At 37.3% G+C, this 26,746-nt stretch overlaps 1 protein-coding gene and 1 pseudogene across 2 annotated transcripts in view; one reads left to right on the top strand and one right to left on the bottom strand.

Annotated features, from left to right (window-relative positions):
* LOC105043690 (expansin-B5) overlaps positions 1-25,683 on the bottom strand; it is a 34,005-nt gene extending 8,322 nt beyond the window's left edge. Inside the window, exons 1-4 of one of the 2 annotated variants that reach the window (XM_019850277.3) lie at positions 25,439-25,669; positions 24,859-24,971; positions 24,447-24,643; positions 23,864-24,355 (exon numbers count right to left, since the gene is read on the bottom strand). In XM_019850277.3, the coding sequence (XP_019705836.1) occupies positions 24,031-24,355; positions 24,447-24,643; positions 24,859-24,971; positions 25,439-25,598 (795 nt within the window). In that variant the 5' untranslated portion in view covers positions 25,599-25,669 and the 3' untranslated portion in view covers positions 23,864-24,030. Of the gene's footprint in view, positions 1-23,863; positions 24,356-24,446; positions 24,644-24,858; positions 24,972-25,438 lie in introns of those variants that run through there. The other variant, XM_073255687.1, reaches the window with a different exon arrangement.
* Positions 8,833-17,251, top strand: LOC140850883 (uncharacterized; annotated as a pseudogene).
* Positions 25,684-26,746: the final 1,063 nt, after the last annotated feature.

Genomic DNA, 26,746 nt, shown 5'->3' with positions numbered 1-26,746 from the left:
GGCAACGGCAGAGCCCAGGTGATGGTTGGTCTAGTTAAATGTGTGAGCAAGAACTCCGGCATTGGTAAAAATCTGCAACAAACCATGATTGCAGCTAATAACTTTGAACATGATCACTTATTTCATCATAAGTTGCATCTGTGGAAATTTTCCTGGGATAGGAATCAACCAGTAGCCAATCCAAAATTAAAGAAGGGTATAAACTCTCCTAACACCACCAAGATTAATAAATTAATTACATTGAAAATGCCATAGCATGATAGCAATCCAATACTGGAAATATGAAGCTCGAAGCTGCTCATTTACTAATGCAGCCTGCTTGATTGCTGCCTGCATAACTGGCAAAGTCTTTTTGAAGCTGTTCTTTGATTCCCTGTCCTTGAGTGTCCCGTTGTAACTTCTCAGTAAACCTGAAATAAATATTAAGCACCAGATGAAACAATAAAGATGGATATATAGGATGAAGAAGTTGCCATTGAACGCAAGGACGGATGCAAGTCTAGAAGAATTGGTATATGTCATCATGGATTTGAGTAATTTTAGCACTGGCAATTTGCCGGGGCTTGGTTTTATACACAAACATTGCTTGACAAATTTATATCCACAAACAGTTAATCATCACTTGGTTGGGCATTTATTAATCCAAGCTACAAAACTGTAAAAGCTCAAAGGTTTTGTTGGGTATAAAATAACCCTAGCCGAAGTTTGTAAAAGGCCGGCCCTTCCAGGGCTCTTTCGACTTCCGACCTTGTGTGGATCTTTCCGAACTCCCCTGACCGTCCGAGCTTCCATAATACCATCCGGACTCCTCCAATAATGAGCTCCTCCATTCATCTACCGGACTGCCCCAAATGCTCTCTGAACTCCACTATCAGTCGATTCTTTACAGTGATTGACTATTCTCCGAATCTCTTCCAGACTTCTTCCGGCCACGAACGACTTTACTCCGAACTTCTTCCGAACTTCGTCAACGTCCGAGTTTCTCCAACGGCAGGACATCTACAGTAACCAGACTCCATCCAATTTCTACGGTGATCGACCGCCTTCCGAATTTCATCCGAGCTCCTACAAGAATCGGACTCCATCCGAACTTCTACAGTGGATGGATTACAGATGAACTTCTCCGACGGATAGGCTCCACCAAATCTCTACTCCGAACTTCTTTCGGACTTCGTCAATGATCGAGCTTCTCCGACAGCGGGACTTCTACAATAAGAAGCCTTCATCCGAGCTTCCACGATAACTGATCTTCGGTCGAGCTTCTACAATAAGCGGACTCCATCCAGACTCCTACAAGAGCCGGACTCCGTCCGAACTTCTACAGCAGAATTGAATCCCGGACTCCTCCAACGTTCGACCTTCCACAGTGTCTTCAAGACTCCTCCAGCGAACAAACCTCCACAACATCATCCGAACTCCACTGTCGGACGACCCCCTGCCAGATTTCTCATGAAACTGGACCTCTCCGATGGACAATCTTCAGACGAGCTTCCACATCAGCAAATCCCAGACGGACTTCTCTAGCAATAGAACTTCTACCGGACTTCACCAACAGAAGTCCCCGTCCGAACTTCTACAGGAGATGACTCTCGCCTATAGCATCAGCGCCAAGGCATCCGACAATAGTAGACTCATCAGCAACCTTGGAAACATTCGAGTTTCTCCTGGATTGTTGAGACAGAGAGCCATTCCGCTCCATCGGACATCCCGACCAAGCTTCAGTCGTCAGGTCCGAACTCTCTGGCAAGTCACAACAATGGCCACTATCCTACTCCACTCTTTGTAATGGATTTCACGTGGCTCCACCACTCTTTGCAAGTCGCGACAACGAACGTCACTCCATTCTCCATAACAAACTCCACGTGGCCCTGAATGGCCCCTTGACACCACTACTCTCTGCAACAAACTCTTCGTGGCTCTGAACAGCCCACTACCAGGCAGTTACAGACGTCGCTGTCAATCAGTTACGCTCTCTGTCTATAAAAAGGGATCCCAGAAACGTTCTTCTCTAAGCTCAAAAACTCTATCTCGAAACTCTGCTAAAATTTCATTTGAGTGCTCCATTTCTGTTGAGGCAGAGTACTGACTTGGACGTCGGAGGGTCTTGCCGGAGCACCCCAACTCCGATTTAGACTTCCCTTGCAGGTCCCAATGGCGGATGCGATTCCTCGACTCCAGCTTCTCCGAGTCGGTGAAATTCTGCACCAACAGAATTGACGCTAGAAGGAGGGGGCCTGTGTCTTCGCAGTACCCTTATTCTTAAAGGAGTACTCAACGGGACTGTCTTCGATCATCTTCTTCGACACTTTCTCCTTCTTCCCCTGCTAGACCTCCACCTGATGCCTCCCCAAAAGGCATCCACTAGGCGATCTATGGCCTCCGCGGTCAGATCTCAGCGAGCCTCGCAAGCTCCGCCTCGTCTCCAGTTTCTCAGGCTCCTCCTTCTCCGACAACGACAGTCGGCATGGAGCAGTTCGACTTGCTGGTTCAGCAGATTAGGGGCCTTACCGAAGCAGTGCAGGCCATGCAACAGCAGCCGCAGCAGCCGCAGGCATCAGTGCGGCTGGAAAGAGCATCATCGGAGTTCCAGAATCCAGTGATCGGATGGGTCACTTGGGCCAGTCGCCCTATCTTCCCCGAAAAGGGAAGCAGAAGGTGGAGAGCCCTCCGTCCGATCATGATTCCACCCCGGAGGGTCCCTACCTCCGTTCCACCAGAAGATCCTCGAGACTCGCAGTCGAGAGGACCTCCTGGATCAAAGATTCCAAGAGATGAACTGACGGATTGTGAAGCTCATCAGACGAGATCGGCTCGACAGATTCACCCAACACCGACCTGAAGGTAGGGAGATCAGCCGAGGGCCCTACCCCAGCTAGAGCCGCCAAGGAGGGAGGAACAGCCTGAAGATCAACCTCCAATCGGGATCGTCAACACCATCTCTGGAGGACCCCGATGGGGAATAGCCAGTGGATCGACCGTACCGCCCAAGCGGCAGAGGACTGAAGAGTCTATAACTTTACTGAAGAAGATGCCCGGCAGATTCAATTCTCCCATAATGATGCGTTGTAGTTTCTTTAAATATTGCTAACTATGATGTACGCCGCATTCTTGTTGATAGTGAAAGCTCGACCGATATTCTGTTTTACGATCTCATGTCATCATACCTTAAATTTTCTCTCCAAGTCACCCGATCCTCCTAATTAAACCATAAATGAACCATGTTTAGAAGGTTTCTTATTATATCCTTCACACAAATGAATGATTAATTTTTCGCAATGTCAATTATTGGATCGCACTTCGCATAGTTTTTAAATCTTTCCATCATTTTCTTTCTATCTGTCAGCACAAATCACAAGGTAGACACTATATTTAAAGGTTGTGCAAAGCACAATCCAATAGTTCATGCCGCTAAAAAAGATCAATCATTCTTTCATGCTAAAGATACAACCGCATCTATTTAAAGAACACAATTGCTAAAAGTTACTGAGATCTTCCATAATAAAGTATATTGACGACTACTTTGTATTACAAACCTTCCAATGAGATCCATTATGAGGATGTGAAAGAGGACACATCTACAAATTGTGAATGCAAAACGATTTTCTTTTCCCATTTCGTTTTAACTTAAATCATCTTTTCTACTTTCAATGACCTAAAATCTTTATTGTTTAAAACAGATTCTTGATCCAATGTAACTCCATTTGTATTATACCAGCAAGATCCAATTCAAACTAGATTATTTTTTAGCCGACCATATTGACCTTCAGTGAATACAATATCACAGAATATCAATTGCATGTCTTAAGGTTCTGCACAAGAGCTTTTGTCAAATTTGGTGGTTCTTAGGATCCCTTTGTCTAGTGCTTTGCATGTCAGGTTCTGCTCAAGAGCTTTGTCAAACTTGGTGGTTGTTAGGACCCCTTTGTCTAGTGCTTTGCATGTCTTAAGGTTCTGCTCAAGAGCTTTGTCAAATTTGGTGGTTGTTAGGACCCTTTGTCTAGTGCTTTGCATGTGCGAAGGAGGGCGAGGAAGATGGATTGCTGCTACTTGGTTAAAATTTCATGTATCAGACGCTCAATAACATCCGATCAATAACATCTCTTATGAGAATGTTAATAACATCTCCTATGAGAATGTTCATCTCAGTATGCAGGTTTCGAGTGTGAACAGGTTGCATGGTGCAATGATGGGAATTGTTTGGAATAATCTTGCTGCTCATTACATTTCGAGTCATGGTGATCACAGATTCTTATCAGTTGCACCACCACCCTGTGGGTCACCAGTATTTATCAACTAACGGATCATCCGAGTCCTGTTCTATCATGACCTAGTATTACACACACTCATAAAACTCCTTAGCATTTTTAACTTTACCTCTGGCTGATCCAAAACTAAATCATATTATATATGCTACATGTTGTCAAATAGTACAGCACAAAACTTATTAAAAGGATTGCACAGTGAAACATCGAAGGCCATCATCTTGAGAAGTTTTCCTGCAAACACGTCCATAAAAGAACAAGGGAATTATTGAATTGAATAATTAGATCATGATGATATCCATGTATAATAATTACCAGGTTGCCGTAAGATGTGTCTTACATCTTCCTTTCCAAGGTAAGCTGAATGCGTATCTGTGGCACATTATCCTTGCAAGGATATATTATTAAATTTTTTCATGGCACCTAGTGTATTTGAATATATGGGTTTTTTCACCATATGATTAACTCCTTGTGTTGATTGACACCACACTTTTATACTTGTTTTGTTTTTTATAACAACACCTTTATACTTGTTAACCACGACTTCCCACTCATAGTCTTCGATCAGCAATGGGCTAGATGTATTCATGGTATCCCACAGGCAAAATCAATTCATTTAGCGATCCTTCCATGCTCTTTCATAGAGGACAGGATAGGAAGGCCCATCATTGTGGCCTAGAAGGCAACGGCAGAGCCCAGGTGATGGTTGGTCTAGTTAAATTGCAAGAACTCCGGCATTGGTAAAAATCTGCAACAAACCATGATTGCAGCTAATAACTTTGAACATGATCACTTATTTCATCATAAGTTGCATATGTGGAAATTTTCTTGGGATAGGAATCAACCAGTGGCCAGTCCAAAATTAAAGAAGGGTATTGTTGGGATATACCGATGACCCCCATACGCCGACCTACCCTCGACGACTCCGACGGATGACCCCGGCGTCCGACTCTACTGACCGTACCAAACGACGACTGCCGACAGTAGCTGCCGACATTATCCGGCCGAAGGAGTGTCGGCCGAACCGACCCATGTTGTTCCCGACTGATCGAGCGGCCGAACCCATATTACCGACTCACTGTCAGAGGTGGCAGTTGACGTCCGACTTAAGCAAGGCACCAGACCAGCCGACGGTGCCTCGGGTCATCACCCGACGTCCCGGCAGCCGAATACCGACGTATGGTCGGCCAGCCCCCCCAAACGCCGTACGACTGCTGAGGGCCGCCGTCCTGACAAAGGCATGCGGCGTAGCCGCTCTGGGACATCGTTCCACCCAAGATATGGGTCAATCCTATGATTTGACAGCCCCACGATGATTTGACAGTCCCACGGTGACTCTGACAGCCTCCGGCATTTGACAACTTTCCCATTGTCTGCGCCATTAATGAAGGCGCCATGCCGCGCTTTACTATAAAATGAAGAATGCAACAGTACTGGAAGAGGTTCCTTCGAAACCCTTGGGCTTACTCTCTCCTTCTCTCTGCTGAGCTCCCTGATTCTTTTCTACTGTTGCCTAGTCTCCTCTCTGACTTGATCGTCGGAGGGTCCCCTCGGAGTCACCTCCGGTCATACGGATTCTTTTGCAGGCGCTCGTTCCGGCGATCAGGCGACGAGGGATTGGCCGCAACAGGTATAAACTCTCCTAACACCACCAAGATTAATAAATTAATTACATTGAAAATGCCATAGCATGATAGCAATCCAAAACTGGAAATATGAAGCTCGAAGCTGCTCATTTACTAATGCAGCCTGCTTGATTGCTGCCTGCATAACTGGCAAAGTCTTTTTGAAGCTGTTCTTTGATTCCCTGTCCTTGAGTGTCCCGTTGCAACTTCTCAGTAAACCTGAAATAAATATTAAGCACCAGATGAAACAATAAAGATGGATATATAGGATGAAGAAGTTGCCATTGAACGCATGGACGGATGCAAGTCAAGAAGAATTGGTATATGTCATCATGGCTTTGAGTAATTTTAGCACTGCCAATTTGCCGGGGTTTGGTTTTATATATACATAAATATTGCTTGACAAATTCATGTCCACGGACAATCATCATCACTTGGTTGGGCATTTATTAATTAAGCTACAAAACTGTAAAAGCTCAAAGGTTTATTCGATATTAAAATCAAGCTCATCCATAGGCATGGCCTTCATTATTGGCATATTTTAGGCCATCTTTTGAATCATTGACATTATATTCATATTAGGCAAATAATGCTGTGAAAAGATGAATGCTGGAGGAGTTCTGGACGGTGGGAGGAACAACTTACTTGGATAAAATAATTAACTGGCTGTGAGTTATAGCAGCCTCCAATAAATCAGCAAGCTCAGAAAAACCTGAACAATATGAATTTGAAGATAATGGAAAGTGAAAAAGGAGAATAAACAGTGCATGACAGTCAAACTAGAACATCAAATTGTCATACTAGTGGTAGATGGCAGAAGAAGAAACATGAACAGGAGTAGAGCGGGAAAAACTGGCCTGGCCTGGCGGGTCTGGTAGCTTGAAATTGGATGGGCTCAGGAAGGGGATATTTTGCGAATCCAAATTCAGGCTGTCTGCGCCAAGTCACAACTAGATAGGCCTTGGTTTCCCAATTTCTTTCCTTTGTTGAGCCATGGGGGCATCTCACTCACTTCAGAAAGCAAGCCCTAGATTATTTTTAAAAACTTGAAATTTTGTTTCTAAAGTGCTTTAGGGGCCAGTTACAATACCAAATAAAAGCTCTATTGCCATATGTCGCTAAGCAATTGAATAACCAAAAGTTAGTCACACATCAGTTTCCATTATATATAGTATGGAATTTGTATTTTAGATTTTCTATATCATCTTTACTATTTCAACTATAGTTACTTAATTCACCAAATCATGAGGGAATCGTTCACAATATGGTCTGACGTAAAACAACACCTACTCCATCAGAGCAGCTGCTGGCTGCTGCTACCACCACCTCCTCTAGACCTAATTAAAAACCCATCATCTAAACCAGAGGATTACGTGCGCAAAGAAATTAAATCCCACTTTGCTAACCTTTAAGGAGTATTCTTTGAAGCAGAATTTTTCAACATTTCAAGAAACCAAAGATTTGAAAGTATCGGGGGGAGGATAGTCGATGTTCTTGATTCTTTTTTGCCACAAGTAGGATCGGAAGGATGATCCAAGGGCAGTTCTAGAGGTACAAATTCACCGTTTACAAGGATCACCAAAGGGAAAACTGATACATATCTCAAGTGATCATATGACATATTTAAATCTAGAAAATTGGTGCATAGATACAATGCACTGGACGCTACTTCTGGATTCAGTTATGTGTAATCTGCAACACTGAGCATGCATGATGTTTATGCATATGTCTCTGAACGGCTTCTGAGATGATTCATGATTTATGTGATGCTGGATTCAGTTTAGGTTGGTAAATCTTGTACGGGGGGTGAATGTGGAATTAAAATCACTGAAAACAACTAAGAAAACTTCATATTTATGAACGTTTAAAGTTACTCTGACAAGAAAAGAGCATATAAAATGGAACTCATGGTGAAATTAAGCATGCAACAGAATTGTGCTTAAAGAGGTACCATTAGTGCTAGCTTGAGTTTTCTTGGCTTGGGTATACAGAAAGGGCATATGGGTGTCTCAAAAAGGATTAATTCAATGTGTCACACAGAGGACCTCGTTTGAGGGTTACGTGGTCGTTTAAGTCACTGTGAAATATCTTTACTTGCATGATACAGAATGTTGGGTTAATGGAAAGGGATGCAAGCATAATTGAGATGAGGCTGCTAATCTTGGTAGAATTAGAAGGCTAGAGTTAGAATGTTGCAGAACTGGAGGGAGAACTGCATGCACTGTAAATTTGGAAAGCTTTGTTTATGAGCTTGTGATTGAGGTTGAAAGGCTAGAATGAGGGGGAAGCAGAAGATGCTCAATGGTGGTGTTAAAACGTACATGAAGTCGCTATCCATTTTTACAGGTAGAGAGAGAGTGTGAGTGAGTGAATTTGAGGGAACTTATACCAAATTTATGTGAGGAGTGTTTATAAAATTCTCCATGTATTGATCGCTCTGTTTTGTTTGATAAGTGGTTATATTATGATTCATGTTGTAAGTAGTCTGGCCATCGTGATCTTGAGAAAATTTCCTCTTCCATCTTCTTCTTTCCTCAATTAGCTACAAAAGGACAAATTTCGTTTGAATTACATATATTATTTGCAGCAAGCTAGCAAATTGTCCATGAGGGTTAATCTCCCTGGATGGTTTTTCTCTTAAATCAAATTGATTTTCTCCTAACTGTGTTAGGCAGGCAGGCATTTCTCTAAGAGATCCTATGCACTGATTCTGCTTTAATAAGCTAATGATAGAGTTTTCTAAGATGTGATATAGTAAGAAATAAAAAATTAATGCCAGACATTCTGCCATGTTCTTCATAATTTTGTCATTAATGGATACACACGTAAAGTTGATTGGATAAAATATATATATATATATAAAAAAGACTCAGAAATTGCACTTATTACAATTTGGCATAACTTGGAACAAGAGTTCAATAGGTAAGTATTGATATCATATCATGATGGCTTCTTATTTGCCGGTGGTTGCTTTGTTTTCAGTCCTCTTTGGTTATGTCATTGTGGTCTCACTGGTCAGATTTTCAGGAATGGAAGCTGTGGGAGTGGTGACTGCTGTAGGCCCTTGGTTGACTGCCAGAAAAGTAGGGGATATTGCATGTTGCTTATGCTGGCAATCCAATGGGTTCTTCTACTGAAGAGCAAATTCTTCCTGTAAGTATTGCAGTTCCTGTTCCTCTGCAGTTGATTATAAAATTGCGGCATCTGTTCTGCTGAAGGGCATAACTGCTTATGTTCTACTTCGCCGGTGCTTCAAGGTTGATTCTGTTCATTCCAAGTCTCTAATCATGTTGTAATCTCTTGCATTTATGTGCCCTTCTAAATGATCTACTATCTTCTTACAATGACATTGTGAGCCAACTTTAAGTAGAGTTATCGGGGCTCTGCTAGGACTGAAATTGGGCTGGGACCGGACTGATTTCAAATCGGGCTTCGGACTAGGTCTGAAATAGTTTAGGATAGGCTTGAGCCTAAATATAGAACCAGTTTATCTTTCAAGCTGGGCTTGGACATATCTTTGGCCCGACCTGAGCTTGAGTCCAAATTCCAACCCGATCAACATGGCCTTTGATAGAAAGGTTGAAAAAACCCAATCGGTCTCTAGATAAGGAATCAGCACTGCATTGAAGCACCACAGCACCAGGTCTAAAAACTTCCATTACTTTTGAAACGATAGGTTTGAATAGAGACTCATAGCTATCATCATCCATCCCAATATCTAAAGAAACATTTACAGCATAGTCTTTCCCTTTCCCAAATCCAATGTCATGTATATCTCCCATTCGGAAAATAATCTCCAAATTTATGAAAAGAAACTATTATCACTCTATCAGTTGTGTAGAAGACCTCTACACCATCTCCATGATCGCTATCGATGTCCATATAAAGAACACGCTGCCAGAAGTGTAGTGAAATTTACCATCAAACAAGGCGGATAAACAAAGCAAGTGAAATGATAATTTGATAATAAAAAAATTAAATGTAAACAATTGGGTTGTGAATTTAAATAAATTTTGTCTGGTTAAGAAAAATATTGAATTGTATAATCCATGAGAAAAGAGTTGGCAATAGAGCTATTCACTAACCAAAGTCTTCTCAAGTTATTATATGAGCTATTCAGTATAATACAATATGAGTGCATGCTGCACATACGCATGCATTTATTAAACTAAATTGGAATTGCATCTAATTCAGTGAGATGGCATCAAGTGAGATGGAGTTCTTTTCATTTTTGTAGATTCGGGCCATCTTAATATTTGGCCCAAATAAGTAATTCGAGCTAGTCTGATTTGGTCCGGATAGGGCTCGAGCTCTTGCCTTAAATTTTAAAATACTTTCGAGCCTAAGCCAGGCCCGAAGCCTAAAAAATAATTCGGGCTAAGCTCGGGTAGGGGTGCAGCCCAGTCCTATCCGATTCGTTTCCAATGCTAGTTGTTGTTGGCTCATATTCTTAACAAGATATTACTACTAGTATGACTCGTACTACATTTCTTTGCTATCTTAGAGGGACACAAAGCATATGCCTGATAGCCCAATACAATCATCATTATCATTTTGTGGATTCTCATAAAGCTACATAGAAGTTTATATGCCTCTCCATGAGAAATAGTTTCGACGAACTATTACTTCTCTAACTAAAGCTGAAACTAGATCGGATATTAGTATTTCCATATCCATATTTATTTATTTTTTGATGAATATAAATATAGATACAGATGTTAATCGAATATAAAAATTTATATTCATATTTATTTTAAACGGATATAATTACAAATCAGATGTCGGAAGTGTAGATATAAATATGAATATAAATCGAATAATTAAATTTTATGAGTATAGAATTAAAGATATTGCTAAATGGATGATAAATCGAGTTAATAATATGTTAATATAGTTATATATTTTTTTTTCAAAAATTAATAAGTACCATATAAAATTACATAGGAATACAGATAGAATCAGATATTCAAATACGGATCACATATGAATATAAATATGGATATTAGTTGAATATTCAAATTTTTATCCATATCCAGATGTATTCAGATCTAAAAATAGATCCGAACCGATATTTTCTATACCACATTCATCGCTATCTCTAAATGACCATATTGACCTTTGACATGAAATGATATAACATATTCAATCACTTACACTTTTCCTTTATTTGACCTGCCAAAACATGCTCCCGATCAAGTTCTACGGTAAAGAGCGCATGGGCTTGATTTATACAGCACACAATCAATTAAAACCTGAATGGCCCTTGAGATGATTATAATTCTCTCCGTCGATTTTTCTGGTTCTTATTTTAACCATTAGTGACACTAACCCGCATAATGCTGATTAATTCTGATTTTAACCATTAGTGATTATATTTGTATACATGGTAAACTAAAAGGTTCTGATTATATTTGGAATGCAGGTGGAAGCAGGACACACTGTTCTTCTTCATGCTGCAGCGGGTGGTGTTGGTTCACTACTTTGCCGGTGGGCAAAGGCCCTAGGTGCCACCATCATTGGAACTGTTTCAAGTGAAGAAAAAGCATCTAAAGCGGCTGAGGATGGACGTCACCATTTCATAATCTACACAGAGGATTTTGTAGCCAAAGTCAATGCAATAACTTCTGGCAAAGGAGTTAATGCTGTCGATGATTCTGTTGGAAGAGATAAATTACAGGTAGATCGCACAACCTTTGCTGCAATATTTCTCTTCACATGGATGATGGTCTAATGAGTAATGACTGTATAAAAAGTAGAATCCACTTCATGCCTTTTCTATTTTTACCATCATGGATGATGATTCTCTATCAAAGTTAGGAGAACTGAAATGGCATGTGCTGTTCCGGTCGAGGATAAACTGTCTTGATAAGTAAATTACGTTTCATTTCAAGTGCAATCTTTCAATGAAATTATGTTTCTTCCTTCATGACTGGTAAAAGGAAATACAAATTGTGATAACAATTAACAACTGGAAACTCAATTGGGACCTCTATTGTATGCAGGGATAGTTGGCATGCTTGATGTCACAAGGGTATATGGTCAACTTTGGGCAGTCATCAGGAAGAGGAGATCCAGTTCCACTTAGCGACCTTGCTCCGAAATCTGTGTTCCTTACCAGGCCCAGTCTCATGCATTATACTGCTACCCGCGAAGAGCTTCTGCAAGCTGCTGGAGAGGTCTCTCCTACTATTGCATCTGGCATGCTGCGGGTTCGCATCAACCATACCTACCCATTGTCTGATGCAGCACGTGTCCATGCTGACCTTGAAGCAAGGAAAAAACTTCTGGTTCCATAGTTCTGATACCAGATAGCAAGATGACATGTTACTTCATATCAAGTTGTTGGTGAATACTTCTGGGAAAAATGTGAATTGTATCGCTTTCAAAGTGAATTTTGTCTTCTATGAATGCTATAAGAGAAGAGAGTTTTCACGATAAATTTATTTGTGATGGATAAAATATTCATCGCAAATAAAGATATCAATGACGAATTTAAATTTTCGTCGATAATTAAAAAATATTTACGATGATTCTAAATTTTTATCATAAATAAAAATATTAGCGACGAAAATAATAATTTTATCGTAATAAAGAACTTATTTTCGATGAATATTTTCGTTGTAGATAATAAAATATTATTTAAATTATAAATATCTAAATATTAGCGACTAAAGAGTTTTCATCGTTAATAGATAAATTTTTTGCTACGAAAAGCTAATTTTTGTTTCCAATTAACTTATTTACGATTAAAAATTTTCATCACTAATATTGAAAGAAAAATAAAAAATTGAATATCATTACTTATTAGCGATGTAATGCTCCACCGTAAATAATTTAATTATTTTCGATGAAATAACATATTGTGTCGCAAATAAGCATTATTAATGACGAAAATTTTCATCGTTAATACTTAAAAAAGTTAGAGAATTTAAAAATTTAAAATATAAAGATTATTTGCGATGAAACCATTAACGTCGTAGATAATTAAAATATTTATGATGAAAAAATTATTATCCATCGTAAAAAATTATAATTTATGATGAAAATTTTCATCAAAAAAAATTTCATCGTAAAAAATTATAATTTACGATGAAAAATTTTTCGTCGCTAATAGTTGAAAAATTAAAAAAAAAATTAAAAATTCAAAATGTAAGATATTTGTGACTTAAAAAAGTTTTATTGCAAATAAGCTATTATTTACGATAAATTATTTTCATCGTAAATAATTAAAAAAATAAAAATTTAAAAATTATAGAATATTTATGATAAAAAATTTTCATCGCTAATATTTATATATTTACGACGGAAAGACACATTTCATCATAAATAAGCATGTTTTAAAAATTAAAAATAAAAAATAACTGACGATGAAATATATTCATCGTAAATAATCAACTATTTGCGATGATAAATCGAATTACTGTCACAAAATCGTTGGTTATTTACAATGTATACCTTTCATTGCTAATATTTAAAAAATAAAAAAATTTTAAATTTTAAAAACTAGACTATTAGCGATGGAAAAAAAAATTCTATCGCTAAAAGCCCTTTTAACGATGAAAATTTTCATCGCTAATAGTTTAAAAATTTTAAAAATTTAATAGCTTACTCTTCTAATCGATGCCATGACATTGTTAGATTGCATATACATGTAAAAAGTAAAAATATTAGATATTGTCCTTCTTTGTCAGACTTAAGTTAGTAAATTATTGTCACACTAACATCAACATCATAAAAGACCTATAGGATTTATCATAGTAGAAAAGATCATATCGGGCTCTATATTAATTTGGAACGACAACCATAGTTTCTAAGGTACCACTAATAAAGCCAATAGTGATAAGTATATATAAACTCTTATTGTTAATCAATTTTAGTATATTTACTTAGCATCTCCTCACCCAAGGAAGGCTCATAATTTAAACCTTGGTGGTGACATCATTATTATACTATTTATACCAACAACTTAAATTTATAATAATGATAATAATTAATTAAAAATAAAATATTATTAATCATCTAAAAATCTAATGGCTATTGAAACTTAAGATTATAAAGCTTCGAATAAAAATTATAAGCAATAAATCATATTTTCAATCCCAAAAATTAATATTATATTTATTTATTTATTTATTTGAGATAGAGTAGTCATACTCCATGATCAAACTTAGAACTTCAGCACCAAGAGGAGGTGCCTCTTGGAGAGCACCATTTATGTATCATAATTTATAATTAGTCGATCTTAATTACCGAAAAATAAATTCTTTAGGAGTATACTTTTGAGCTACTGAGATCGAGAAGAAGACAAGGTGAGCTAGGCAGCCTGCTTCTATCAACCAAGCATATAATTAAGAGGCACATTATTTGTTAAACTCCTGGCCCATTCCAAGTCGACCTTACCATTCTCTTTTCAAAAAGACTTTTAAATTAAAACTTTATTTTTTTTATTTTTAAATTTTTAAAATTTTAAAAATTTTGAAATCAAATTAGAACTTTATTTCTTTGATCTAGGTGGATATTAATAATTTACATTAAATTTTTTTAAAAATAAAAAATTTAATGTAAATTTTTTTAAAAAAATGAGAAAAGATAATTATTAACGATGAAAAATAATTTTCGTCGCTAATAAGTATTTAATGATGAAAATTATCATCGTAAATAACTTTTTTATCGAGAAATTTTTGGCGAAAACTATTAGCGACAATTGTTAAAAATTATTAGCAATAAAAAATATTTTTTATCATAAATAATATTTTTGAAGGAAATAATATTTTTTCAGCAAAAAAATTTTTTATTTGGCGAAAACTATTAGCGATGAAAACTTCTTCATCGCTAATAATTTTATTAGTGATGAAAAAGCATTGTTTCGTTGTAATTTTTTTTTTATTTAAATTATGAGTGATAAATATTTTTTATTAGCGATGAAAAATTTTTTCACTAATACCACGCGTCCCTTCACGTCCTATCTGAAACTCATTTTCTTCTGAGTTGCCCCCCCTCACTCCGGCCCGGTAGCTTCTCTCGCGCTCCCCCCTGCATCCACATTTCTCTCTCTTACCAGTCGCCGTCGCCATCGCCGTCCCTATAGCCATCGTCAAAATGAGCCGTATATATTAGCAACTCAAGTGAAATAAGTAATATATTTGAAGGATCTAAAGTATCGAGGTAATTGACATATTATATAAAAAATAATACCTAGAGGCGTACATGACATACCAACTCGATTAGAGATGGATAAAAATTTGAATTTATATGAAGAGGAAGCTTTTCAAGAAGAAGAACAAATATTAGCTGAGCTTTTGGTTGATGAAGAACTTGTAACGGCACCTTTGAATAGGACTGATCTCCCGTCCAATGAAGTTGAAGCTGATTTTATATTTAATCTTGATGAGTCGAAGGGCGACCATCAGTTCTTAAATGACGATGAGATAGAAGACGACATATATATCGATTAATGTGATTCGGACGAGGATCTACACATCGAGAAAGATACGAATATTGATGAGTAGATCTATATTCTTCGTTCAATTTTTTCTTTCGATAATGGTATGCGATATAATTATATTCATTAAGATATTATTTGATTTTTATTATTATTATTCAATATTATATTTATTTATATCTCAATTCCTGCAAATATGGTACCAGGAGACAAACGACGACGTTCGCATTCATAGTTACCTGCAGATACCTCGGAGGTTGAGGCACCTTCATCGATCTCCATTGCCGTACCGATTCCACTGTCAGAGGGTCCTGCACTGGCAGGTCCCAGTAAGCTGGATCTCAGTGAGGCAGGTCCCAGTGGTATTAATTATTACACTTTATATATAATAAAATTTGATTCTTTTATTTGGATCATACTAATGATTTATTTATTGTTGTTTCAAGTCAGTCTTCATCGATGGTGAGGTGAGGGCGAGGTCCATCGAAGAACCTCTTTCTGGAGCGTTGGAGATGCGAGCACTCGGGACAGCATCTTCGGATCGAGATACCGATCGGCTACACCAGACCCATTAGGAGATGATGTGAGCCATGGCAGACTGAGCTGGACATTATATGCCGCAGTTATGCCCTCGTGATGCTCTTCAATTGGCATCACGTTCTATTGGCTCAGAGAGAGGTTTTCTACATCCATTTACAGGTAAAATAAATTATATTATAAATATTTAATTTATATAATATTCTTCTAATATTTGTTATCGACAGGGTGTATTTGACATCGCTGATTTTGAGGAAGATCGTATGAGGCGAGTCATCGACACTCAGTTATCGTTGTGTTTCAAAGATTATCGCCATCACATGCATCAGCATTGATACCGGGTGATGCAGGATCATGGGGAGAAGGCAGCGCAGCAGCAGCCCTATGACAGCATCACCATGGACGATTGGACTGCCATATGCCGGCAGTATGAGGATCCGACATATCAGGTTACACATCTAAACTTCTTTTTTTTTTTACAGTTTAATGACTGAATCATTTATTCTTAAATTAAATTTATTATCTACTAATTTAACTAATAATTTTACAGAGACGATGTGCCCAGAATGCGGCGAACTGGACGAAACAGACCGTGCCGTATTGTGGGGGTTCGAGATCGTTTGCTCATCACATAGAGCACATGATAGGTAATTTTTAATTTTTAATTAGCATATAATTTTCTATTTATTTAAAAAAAATTTAATTAATTATCAAATTATAGAGAGATGCTGAGAGTGGCAAGCTTCCTAGTAGGATCGATGTCTACCAACGGACCCACTAGCGACGGTCGGGGGAGTGGACAATGGGGAGTCAGAAGCTTTTTGCAAGTTTTTTCAATTATTTTTTCATTCGTAATCTGATTTTTATTAAAAAATTAAAATAACTTTAATTTTAATTTTCAAAATCGTATGATAGATATGAGATCTCCGCCTACCCTTGAGGGCTCGATCGTACCTACAAATGATGAGATCTGTGATCAGATGCTCGATACGAGATCCTGTTATGTTAGGAGTCTAGGGTATGGGATCACTGCTCTCTCATCTTCATGCTCATCTATGACTGACATCCATTCTACATGCGAGGCTCGGCTGATGGAGATGCAGAGGCAGATTATCGAGGATCAACAGCAGGCTATCATGGATCAACAGACTGAGCAGCGAGCTCAGGAGGCTGAGCAGCGAGCTCAGGAGTTGACTACACGTATCGATGACTATCAGCAGTTCCAAATCGATCTAGATGATGGAGTGGATGGTACAGATAGAGTAGACGATACAGTTGATGAGACAGCAGCAGGCCGATACGAGCTCCAATGTCGGTCTGAGCTCCGTCGAGCGCTCTTTATCCTCAGCTCGTTTTCCAGATGTCGATATTTGACGGTATATTGATGTATCTTTTTATTTCAAATCTCTTGTAAATAAAATTTAATATAATTAAATAATAAAATTTATTTATCAGCTTATTGTATAAATTTTTTATTTTTATTTTTTTAATTTATAAAAAATATTATACATATAAATTTAAAATATATATTCATAATTTTTTTTAAAAAAAATATGACTGAATTATTAGTAACGTAATTATTTCCGACAAAATTTTCATCGTCAAAAATATTTTACAAACATAATTTAATTTTTTAATAAATATATAATTAACAGCGACGAAAAGTTATTCGTCGTAAATAATTATTAGCGACATAACTTTCATCGAAAATTATCTTATTTACGATGTAAAATTTTCGTCAATAATATTATTTAATTTTATTTACTAAAAAAAAATTATTAAATTAATAGCAATAAATTTTTTTTGTTGCAAAAATTATTTTTTGCGACGTCAATTTTTCATCGTTAAAAATTTTGAAAATAATAACGATGAAAAAAGTTTCGTCACTATTAATTTTTTAATTTATCACCGACGGTATTTTTCATCCCAAATACTTTTTTTTAGGATTAAATTTTTTTATTCCTTTTTTTAGTGATGAAAACTATTCGTCGTAAATATCTTTAATTAGCGATAAAAAATTTGTTTCATCGTAAAATATTATCAACGACGGAATTATTTGCGACGAAATATTAGCGACCAAACTTTCGTCGCTAATATTATTAACAACAAAAATCGGTTATTAGCAATGAAAAATTTTCGTTGCTAATAACCTATTTTGTTGTGGTGGAATATATGCAATAAAATATTGGTCCAAAATTTTGTCCACGAGAAATATTTGATGGCTTTTTTAGTGCGGGTTTTCAGAAATGGACCAGGCCCAAGCAAAAAAAAAAAAAACAATTATTTCATGACTCTCCATCATTTTCCATGCTTAGATCTGTAATGGATGAGAACAATACTTGAGAAGCTAGTTCATGCAATTTCTTAATCCCAGTTGGCAGATATGGGACTAGATAGCATTATTTCAAGACGGAGCAGATGGTCGTTGGGAGATTGCATCATGAAAGATATTAGCAGATTTGTGGGTGTTGGAGCTCAAAATGGATTTTGACATCCTAAAGCAGTCCTAACAGCTGCATTGCCAATCCGATTTCATTGCGGAAATGTAGGAGGGGGGGAAAACGGGAGAGGAAACAACCCATCTATCGCGAGCATCTTGTTTTGGGTTATCTAATTCAATGCAGCTAGCGTTCGATTGAACACAGAGGGACTTAATCTGATTAGTGTTATCATAAGTTTAAGGATGGACTCAACAATCTGTCTGGGGGAAGCATCGGAGTCGCTTGGCTCAAATTCTTACTGATTCAATTGTCAAGTATTAAGCTTGAAAGCCGGTGATAAAAACAGGTCGGCTGGTATAAAATAAAAAGGAAAATCTGAAAGTTAGATTGATAGTAGGGCTGGCAAAATATAATTGGATCCGTCAATCAAATCCATATTCAGCCCGTTATAAACAGATTTGGATTTAAGCTAAACGGGTTTGGATCATAATGAGTCAACCTGTTTAATCCATTTAATAAGTAGGTCGGATTTGAATTTTAGATATTTGACTCGTTTAACCCATTTAATATTTAGGCCGGATTAAGTTAGATAACCTATTTGACCTGTTTAACCTATTTCTGACCCATTTAACCCGACCTGTTTAACATATTGAACCCATTTAAGACCTATTTAATCTGTTTAAAATCTGTTTAACCTGTTTCTGACTCATTTAATCCGATCTGTTTAACATGTTTAACCCGTTTAACCTGTTTAACCTATTTAATCTAATTTGACCTATTTAATAAACAGGTTAAATGGATCGGGTCGGGTTATCTGTTTAATAAACAGGTCGGGTTTATGTTTGAATTTTTGATCCGTTTAATAAACAGGTCGGATTTGGGTTGATGATTTTCTGATATGATCTGTTTATGATCCGATCCATTTATGATCTGATCTGACCCGATTGCCATCCCTAATTGATGGATGGATGGATGGAAGCTTACGGATAACTATGTCGATCACTGGGGGGAAAAAAATCATATACAAACAGACCGAGTTAACATTACTTGGTTTATGAAGGAAAATCTCTATGTGGTGGGGACCTAGTTAGGTTAAGTTCTAGTAAAATAGTTTACAGAAAAATTAAAACAAATGGGGTGCTACCTAAAGACTGCTAAAACGGAGGGTTACATTGGGGGATAATACAAACTGCTATTCAAATAGGCACTGTGGCCACAACGAACTTCTTGTCTGATGACTCCCTTTCCATGATCTCGTGTCACCAAACTCCAAGTAACAAAAAAAAAAAAAAAAATCAATCGATTTTCTAGATAATCCAATATTATATGAATTTCTACGGATGAGACACCCTGAAAATTTTTTCTATGCTAAACCTAAAATAATTAGGTGCTATCAAAGAATTACACAATCAGGGGATTCTCTTTGGGGGAATAAGAACCTCTATTCATATATGGTTTTTAAATGTTACTAAAACAAGTTTGCAGAAACCGTAAGATGAATTTGTTCCATTAAAATTCAACTTTGGCGGCTTCCTGTAAAATCTGTTCCAGCCATTAAAGCCTGAAACATAAGTTCGAGGAAATACGGGTACATATAACTAATTTCACACAAACTTAGGTTTACCGAATGGTTACCGAACAATAATGACAATATCAGTTATTAATGCACTAATTCAGCCATAGTAAAGTATAATGATACCAACAACTCGTTTATAATATGCCTCATTGTTGACGTGAATAGAAAAATAATGCTTCTCATCGGCACATATTTGAAAAATTGTGAAACAGGCACGTGAAATTAATAAAGATGAAAACAAAGTTTCTTCTGCAATTCTTTCACATCAAATTTGTGAAACAATGTTTTTTCTTATCAAAAAAATAAAAATAAAAATGCTGATCTAACAGCTGAAGTTGGCAAGGATTTGCACTGTTACTATACGGAAATGGTCGTCATCTGAGAAGGGACTTTGGTCGAGCTCTTTACCAACCTATTTGGGCATGGCTGCCCTCAAGCGCTGCAACAAGGAATTCTGAAGAGCTTGAGGTCATCAGAGTCAAGGATGAACTTATGATCCTCACCATCTCTCCCCATCTTCCCCTCACCATATGCCCTCTCTCTTTCTCTCCGATTTATCCAAATAGGAGAAATTATTGGTCAGAACAAGCCTACCATTTGTATCCCGCATCATCCAATAACAAACTAGCACACTATCTGAAAAAATAAACTTTTTTCCCTTCAAAACAGTAAAAGTAAACTTTTTTCATCTAAAAATTTCAAACAAGCATGGACAATAGTGCACCTTTTTACTTTTTTGGATGGTGTACTGGTTGATTATTGGATGGTGCAAGATACATATGGTAGGCTTGTTCTAACCAATAATTTTTCCCCGAATAAACCCTGAAAAGGATTTTGGCATGGAAGTATCTCATACAGGAAACTCTGGTTGGTTCTTGGGCTCAATATGGGCCAACTTGGGCCATCTTAGGAACATTGTACAAATGTGTTTGATGTTAAGACACCTGCGAAGAGAAATCATAAACATCAGCACATGTGAAAGGTTGATGATAAAGTATCCATTTTTCTAGGATGATTCCACATTTTTATTTATTTTATTTGTCTTCAAATCACTAAATATGTTTTTTTAATGATTTATAATGAGTGTTTATCCAAAATTGCTAAATGTATTAAGAAATAATTCATCTATAATAAGAAGTGCATTATATTAATCTTTTTCAAATGTGATTGTAATCTTAGAAGAAGATTAATTCTCCATCACTATATTTGGAAAATTTAGATGGTACTATGAAGGATGAGAATGTTTTCCATTCAATTCGACTCTTCAAGAAAGTTAGTGTACATTTTGATTGTATATCCTTTGAGCTACCAATCATTAAGCTTTTCCATTCAACCAAAATTATGACCTTTTGTTTTCTCAAAAAAAATATAGATCAATGGTGAAGTGCCACCAATTGTCTCACAGAAATGATTTAGAAATGAAAAAAGAAAAAAGCGCCTGTCCATGCCACGGATATAGCACCTGTACACGGGCGCGCTTGTCACCTACATGACCCCGTACACCGATGGATTAGTTTAGTGAGAAAGTGGTGCAGAAAGAAGCATCCTTTAAAAATTATTTGTGTTTAATATTTATAGAAATAGTTTTTATAATCAAAATCAGAACCATCTTCCCACAAAAAAGAGCTACAACCATTATGCAACAACCATTAAAATTTTTATACCTTCATTTTCTATGATTGATGTTATGGAACCAACTCCTCGTTGATTCACTACTTTGCTTTTTTCTGTAATTATCACTTTCTATGTTGGATACGATGATGGAGTCCTTACAATCGATGATTTTAGAATGATTCACTACTATTTTGCTGAGTTCGAATACTGTTCTCTGAGTTTTTTTTGCCTACTATCCTATATTTTGGATCATTCCTACTATCATTGTTTATTTTTTGTAATCCTCTAGAATGAGTTGTATAATTCTCTAAGACATTTTTTCTTTGTTCCATCTTTATATAAATATTTAATTTTTTTTCTTAATAAATTCCTTAGTGAGTAGTCTATTGTTCCCACTACTCTCCAATATATTAAAAAAATAAAAATCTGCACCTTTTCTTTAAATTTTTTTATTAAGTTAATTTATTTATTAATTAAAAAAAAAAGAAGAAGAAGAAGAAGCCCCCATGAAACTTACAACTTTAGGATGTGTTAGTTTTAAGCTGATCTTGTACGCCTCTCTCTATATAAAACCAGACACAGCAACTATAACTGCAATTGCAAACTAATTAGCTTGATCACTTGATTATGAGTTTAGATTGTATCTTGGGTATGGAAAAATGATTGATCTTTTTTTCATAACATCAACCATTGTTTCATATCTTGTGCAGCTCTCAAAGCATGCCAAATGCTCTTTTTTATCTGCCTGCACACAGATTTTATAACAGCTATTGCACGATCCAATAGGCCATATCGTAAAAACAGTGAATCATCCTTTCATACGAAAGATACCATTCTAACCCCTTGATTACAAAGTTGTTGTCTCCCTACTTTGCCAGCGGTCAAGTCCCCTTGGTGCCACGGTCGTTCGAACATTCTCAAAGCAGTGCCGCGGTGTCACAATTTACACAAAGGTGACTCTGGCCAGAACCAACAAGATAATATATACCAGGCCAATGCGTCAATACGTTCTTCAAGATCCTGTTGAAAAAGATACATTCCGAATTACCACAAAAAAAAAAAAAAAAAAAAAGTTAGATTTAGAGGAAAAGCGTTTCTGAAATATTTACTACAGACGCATCCACATCCTTACCCAACCCTATTTTTTATTTTGCGATGGGACAGGAGAGTCGCGTCATTTTAGGTCCTCACATCACGCAGCACTTTTTCGGTTAGACTAGGCTATCATAGCTTTCATGTCCTTCACATGCAATGTTCCCTGTCACGTTTGATTATATATAATTAAGTGCACATGGTCCGCTTTGGGAAGTCATTATCAGGGAGACCACATCCGTTTCCGTTAGGTAATCTTGCTGCAAAATCTTTATCCTTGAGCTGTCCGACTATAACGTTACACTACTGCTTCGCGTGACGGGCTGCTGGAAGCTGCAAAGGGGGCTTTCGCTAGTAATGTCGCATCTGGGGTGCTAAGTGATTGCATTAAGCACACATGCTTCTTGTTATTGGATATTTTGATGTTCTCAATCAATTGACTTGGCAAATGAGGATGCATTAAGAGGGCCCAAGTAGTTGGGAAAGACTAAATGATTGTGATTATATGTGCTGGTTTTGTAGATTTACAGTACCAGAACGTAATTAGTTAGCCTACTAATGATATTTAATTAAGGGAAGTTATATATTGGTGTAACAGAAGTTTTATATGTTTAATTAATTATAAAGTTGGATCTAAGTGTTTTAAAGAAGCAAATGTCAAAATAACTTTAATATTGTTTATTTAATATTTGAGAAGGTATGATAAGATAGTAGCCCTTGAACTTAAAAAATAGTGTGTTAATATGCAAAGATTGTAAACCATGGTATGATGCTATGGTACTTCCTGACAATTAAACTCTGTTGATTGGTTCGGGATGAATGTAAGAGCTCATTAACCACCTTCACCATCATAATCCACCATATTGTGGTAAGGCAGTGAAACATATATAGCTAAAGGTTTATTTATTAGTGAGAATGTACATTGGACTCAATTTCCTACTATAGTAGATGATGGATGCCTTATCATTAGACTGGTGATCGATCTGCTCGGCAAACAGTCTCACGCACCCATGTTTCCCCAATGAATAAATCAAATGGCCCTAAAGAAAATCCCTTGCATGGATACACATTGGTAGAATAGAAGAAGAGGTTTTTTCAAATATGGTAGGAGACTAAAATGTAGATCGCAGAAAAAGGTATTTGGTCTTGAAAGTCTTATGTTTATTTATCGTTTTCTTAATACATTTTCGTCCTATATTTTCATATGCGTAAGGTTTCATGCCCTTCCATCCATTTGATGACCACCAAATACCAACATCCTTTGGTTATACACCTTTTCATATCATCCAAACGAAAATATAATCCATCACCATTTCATTAATATTAGATCGCACACGATCATCAAGACAGAAGTACAATAATGAAGCCATACATGGGCATGCTCAGCAACTACATGCACCGTTATATAGTATATTACATGGAGACGCACAAATTCTCATAACTAGCTATAGTTAACAAAAGACCGATAGGTGGCTCCTGCCTGCCACCCCTCCGGAATCACGCTGTTGGCCACCAGCTTCTGGCCGGAGTACTGCGTCGTCAATCGAATCGAGAACGGCCCATGGACCGGTGTTGCAGTGTCGAGCCTCCATACCGCACCCCATGATTCCCTCATGGCACGCCACTCACCAGAACCTTCCTTAATCTCCACAGCAGACAGGTCTCCATCGCCGTCCTCGAACTCCACCACCACTGCGAAGTAGTTGGGATTGGAACCATGTTCCACGTGGAAGGTGACCGTCCTGCCTGGATACTCGCATGCAACTCTGAAATTAAATATATACAAATGAGGTTTTAGTTTGGTTGGTGATAGATGTTATAATTGAGGAATCTGTCTATCTAGCTTCGAATTTATGCCTTGAGTATTGGATATAGATGTATCCAGCGCTCCTTAGCTTATCCGCCATGCCCGGCTTGGCCATGGCTCCAAATGCGGTGCCGCTGAAATCGAAATGAGCGGATTCTCTTTGGCATACGGTGCCGGGGCATGAGTAGTCGGCGATCACGACCGTCACCGGCTTCCCTGAACATGCCTTGTGAGTGGTGCACATCACCTGCATGCGTTCCAGAGAAGGCAAGGAAATGTCATTAAATTGAAGTGTTGTTGGTTGTTATTTTATGGAGTTAACAGGAGAGCAATTGGCACGGGAACCATATAAGTGACATTAGAAAGAGACTTGGGCAGCTATAGAATTATATTGAATGTACACCAAGTCAAGCGCACGCAAGAGAATTAATTTCGAGTTAGATTTTGGAATTAATTGTATACCTGATAGCAAGAACCACAACCCTTGCCTTTGTTGAAGATGGTAGTACTTCCGGCGGAAATCATGGCAGAATAGGGGGCTTGATCCACGGCATTCCCATATCCGCAGGCTCCCCCTGTTAATTTGACAAGAGCACCTTATCATTCTGATACAGTGTAATAATTGCCATAAGGCGCAGAAGATTAACAAATTTTGACGGGCAATTGGGTTAGAGAGGAGCACTTAATTCATTAATCGCCACAGATATTAGCTGCTTCTAATTCGATATTTACTATTACCATATTGCATGCACAGCGTAGGTCGATCCTTCCTCCTTTTTACCGATTGGTCAATTTAATCTTATGTGAAAACAGTGGCAAACATAAATACTGTGCGAAAACAGTGCTCAATTATAAATATGCAAGTACCGAAGATCAGACAAAATTTGGCCAACAAGCGATAAAAGCAACCAGGAATCAGCTTAGCTAAAAGGGGGTTCGTAGAAATCCATGAAACAATTTATGAACGCATGCATCCATGCATATTTGTCAAATTAACAATTTTTTTTCCATATGTACATGCACAGTGACACATTAACATTACCTTCACTTCCGGCTCCACGGGGACTTCCATACCAAGTTGCTCCGGCCGGCAACCAGTCACGTCCGGCCATTGGCAAATCAAAGCGTTTGGTTTGGAAGCAGAAGCTCAAAGTAAAGAGGCATGACAAGCTTAGAAAAGTAGCCAGGAGAGAAGTAGCCATCTCTCTATGCTCACTCTCCTCCGACTACAGGTCTTAGGATATTAGTCGTTACTAGCTAGTGGTTTGATAGCTTTATTGGAAGGTGCTCGGCCATTTATAGAGGAAGAATGTGGCATGTTACACGCGGCCCCTTCAACACCTTTCACCGAATTCAACCGTTACCTACTGTGCACCCACATGGGATGCCTTCTTCTGCCAGGCATTGGAAATTTTTAAATGGATAGGAGTTTCTTTTATTTGGGTTTGCCTCTACCTTAAAACTCGGAGGACCTACCATTGTGATTCCCTTATGATCGGTGGTGTACCCCAGAAGAATATAACGTAAAGAACAAGCTAGGAAAACTAATTTTTAAATATACGAAGGTAATGAAAACAGTATTTTACTCATGGAGTAACATAATTTGTGTCGTCAATTGGTCATCTAAGCATTTTTGAGGAGGGAAAAGGGTTGTCAGGGTGTCAAATCAAATAAAAGTAGAGATTCATGAAAGAAATGTCAATTTTGTCGGAAATGCAAAAAAGAAAATTAAAGAAGAATAACTAATAGTGAAAATTAACAAAAAAATAAAATATATAATATTAATAAAATAAAATAGATAATATTAATAAAATATTTATACATTAATTATGTGATAACAAACAAGTGAGAGACAAGAAAAGCAAATGTGAACCAAAAGAAGAAGATCGTATAGCACTAGTAGATTGAAATAAGATTTCTCGAACTACTCATCAATAACCTGTCAAATGTGAATAATTTTTTAATGATATTGATGCTACTGGATTAATCCACTCCCTAAAAGTTATTCAAGGAACTATTTCGTCCATGAAGAAAGGCCAAGAATAATTTAGGATTTTTTCAATAAATTGAATAATGTTGTTATCATCACAAGCCTTACAATAATTCAATGTTCTGTGTCCCATATAACAGAAAGGGATTGCATCTAAGACTAAAGCGAAGTCTACCTCTACAAGTTGTGCATCAATAAGCACCGCAACTCCTACTTGCCACATGGGCCAACCACCTTTCTGTGTCGGAAAATTGAGTTTTGGCACTGTCAAGGCCCGGCAAAAGGTATTTAGTTGATCAAATTAACTCAGACCTTGGGCAAACCATACCCAAATGAAAATTTACTGCATCCAAAGGACAG

The sequence above is a fragment of the Elaeis guineensis genome, chromosome 4 (genome assembly GCF_000442705.2).
Source record: "Elaeis guineensis isolate ETL-2024a chromosome 4, EG11, whole genome shotgun sequence".
Lineage (NCBI taxonomy): Eukaryota > Viridiplantae > Streptophyta > Magnoliopsida > Arecales > Arecaceae > Elaeis > Elaeis guineensis.
This window is presented reverse-complemented; position numbering and strand designations above follow the sequence as displayed.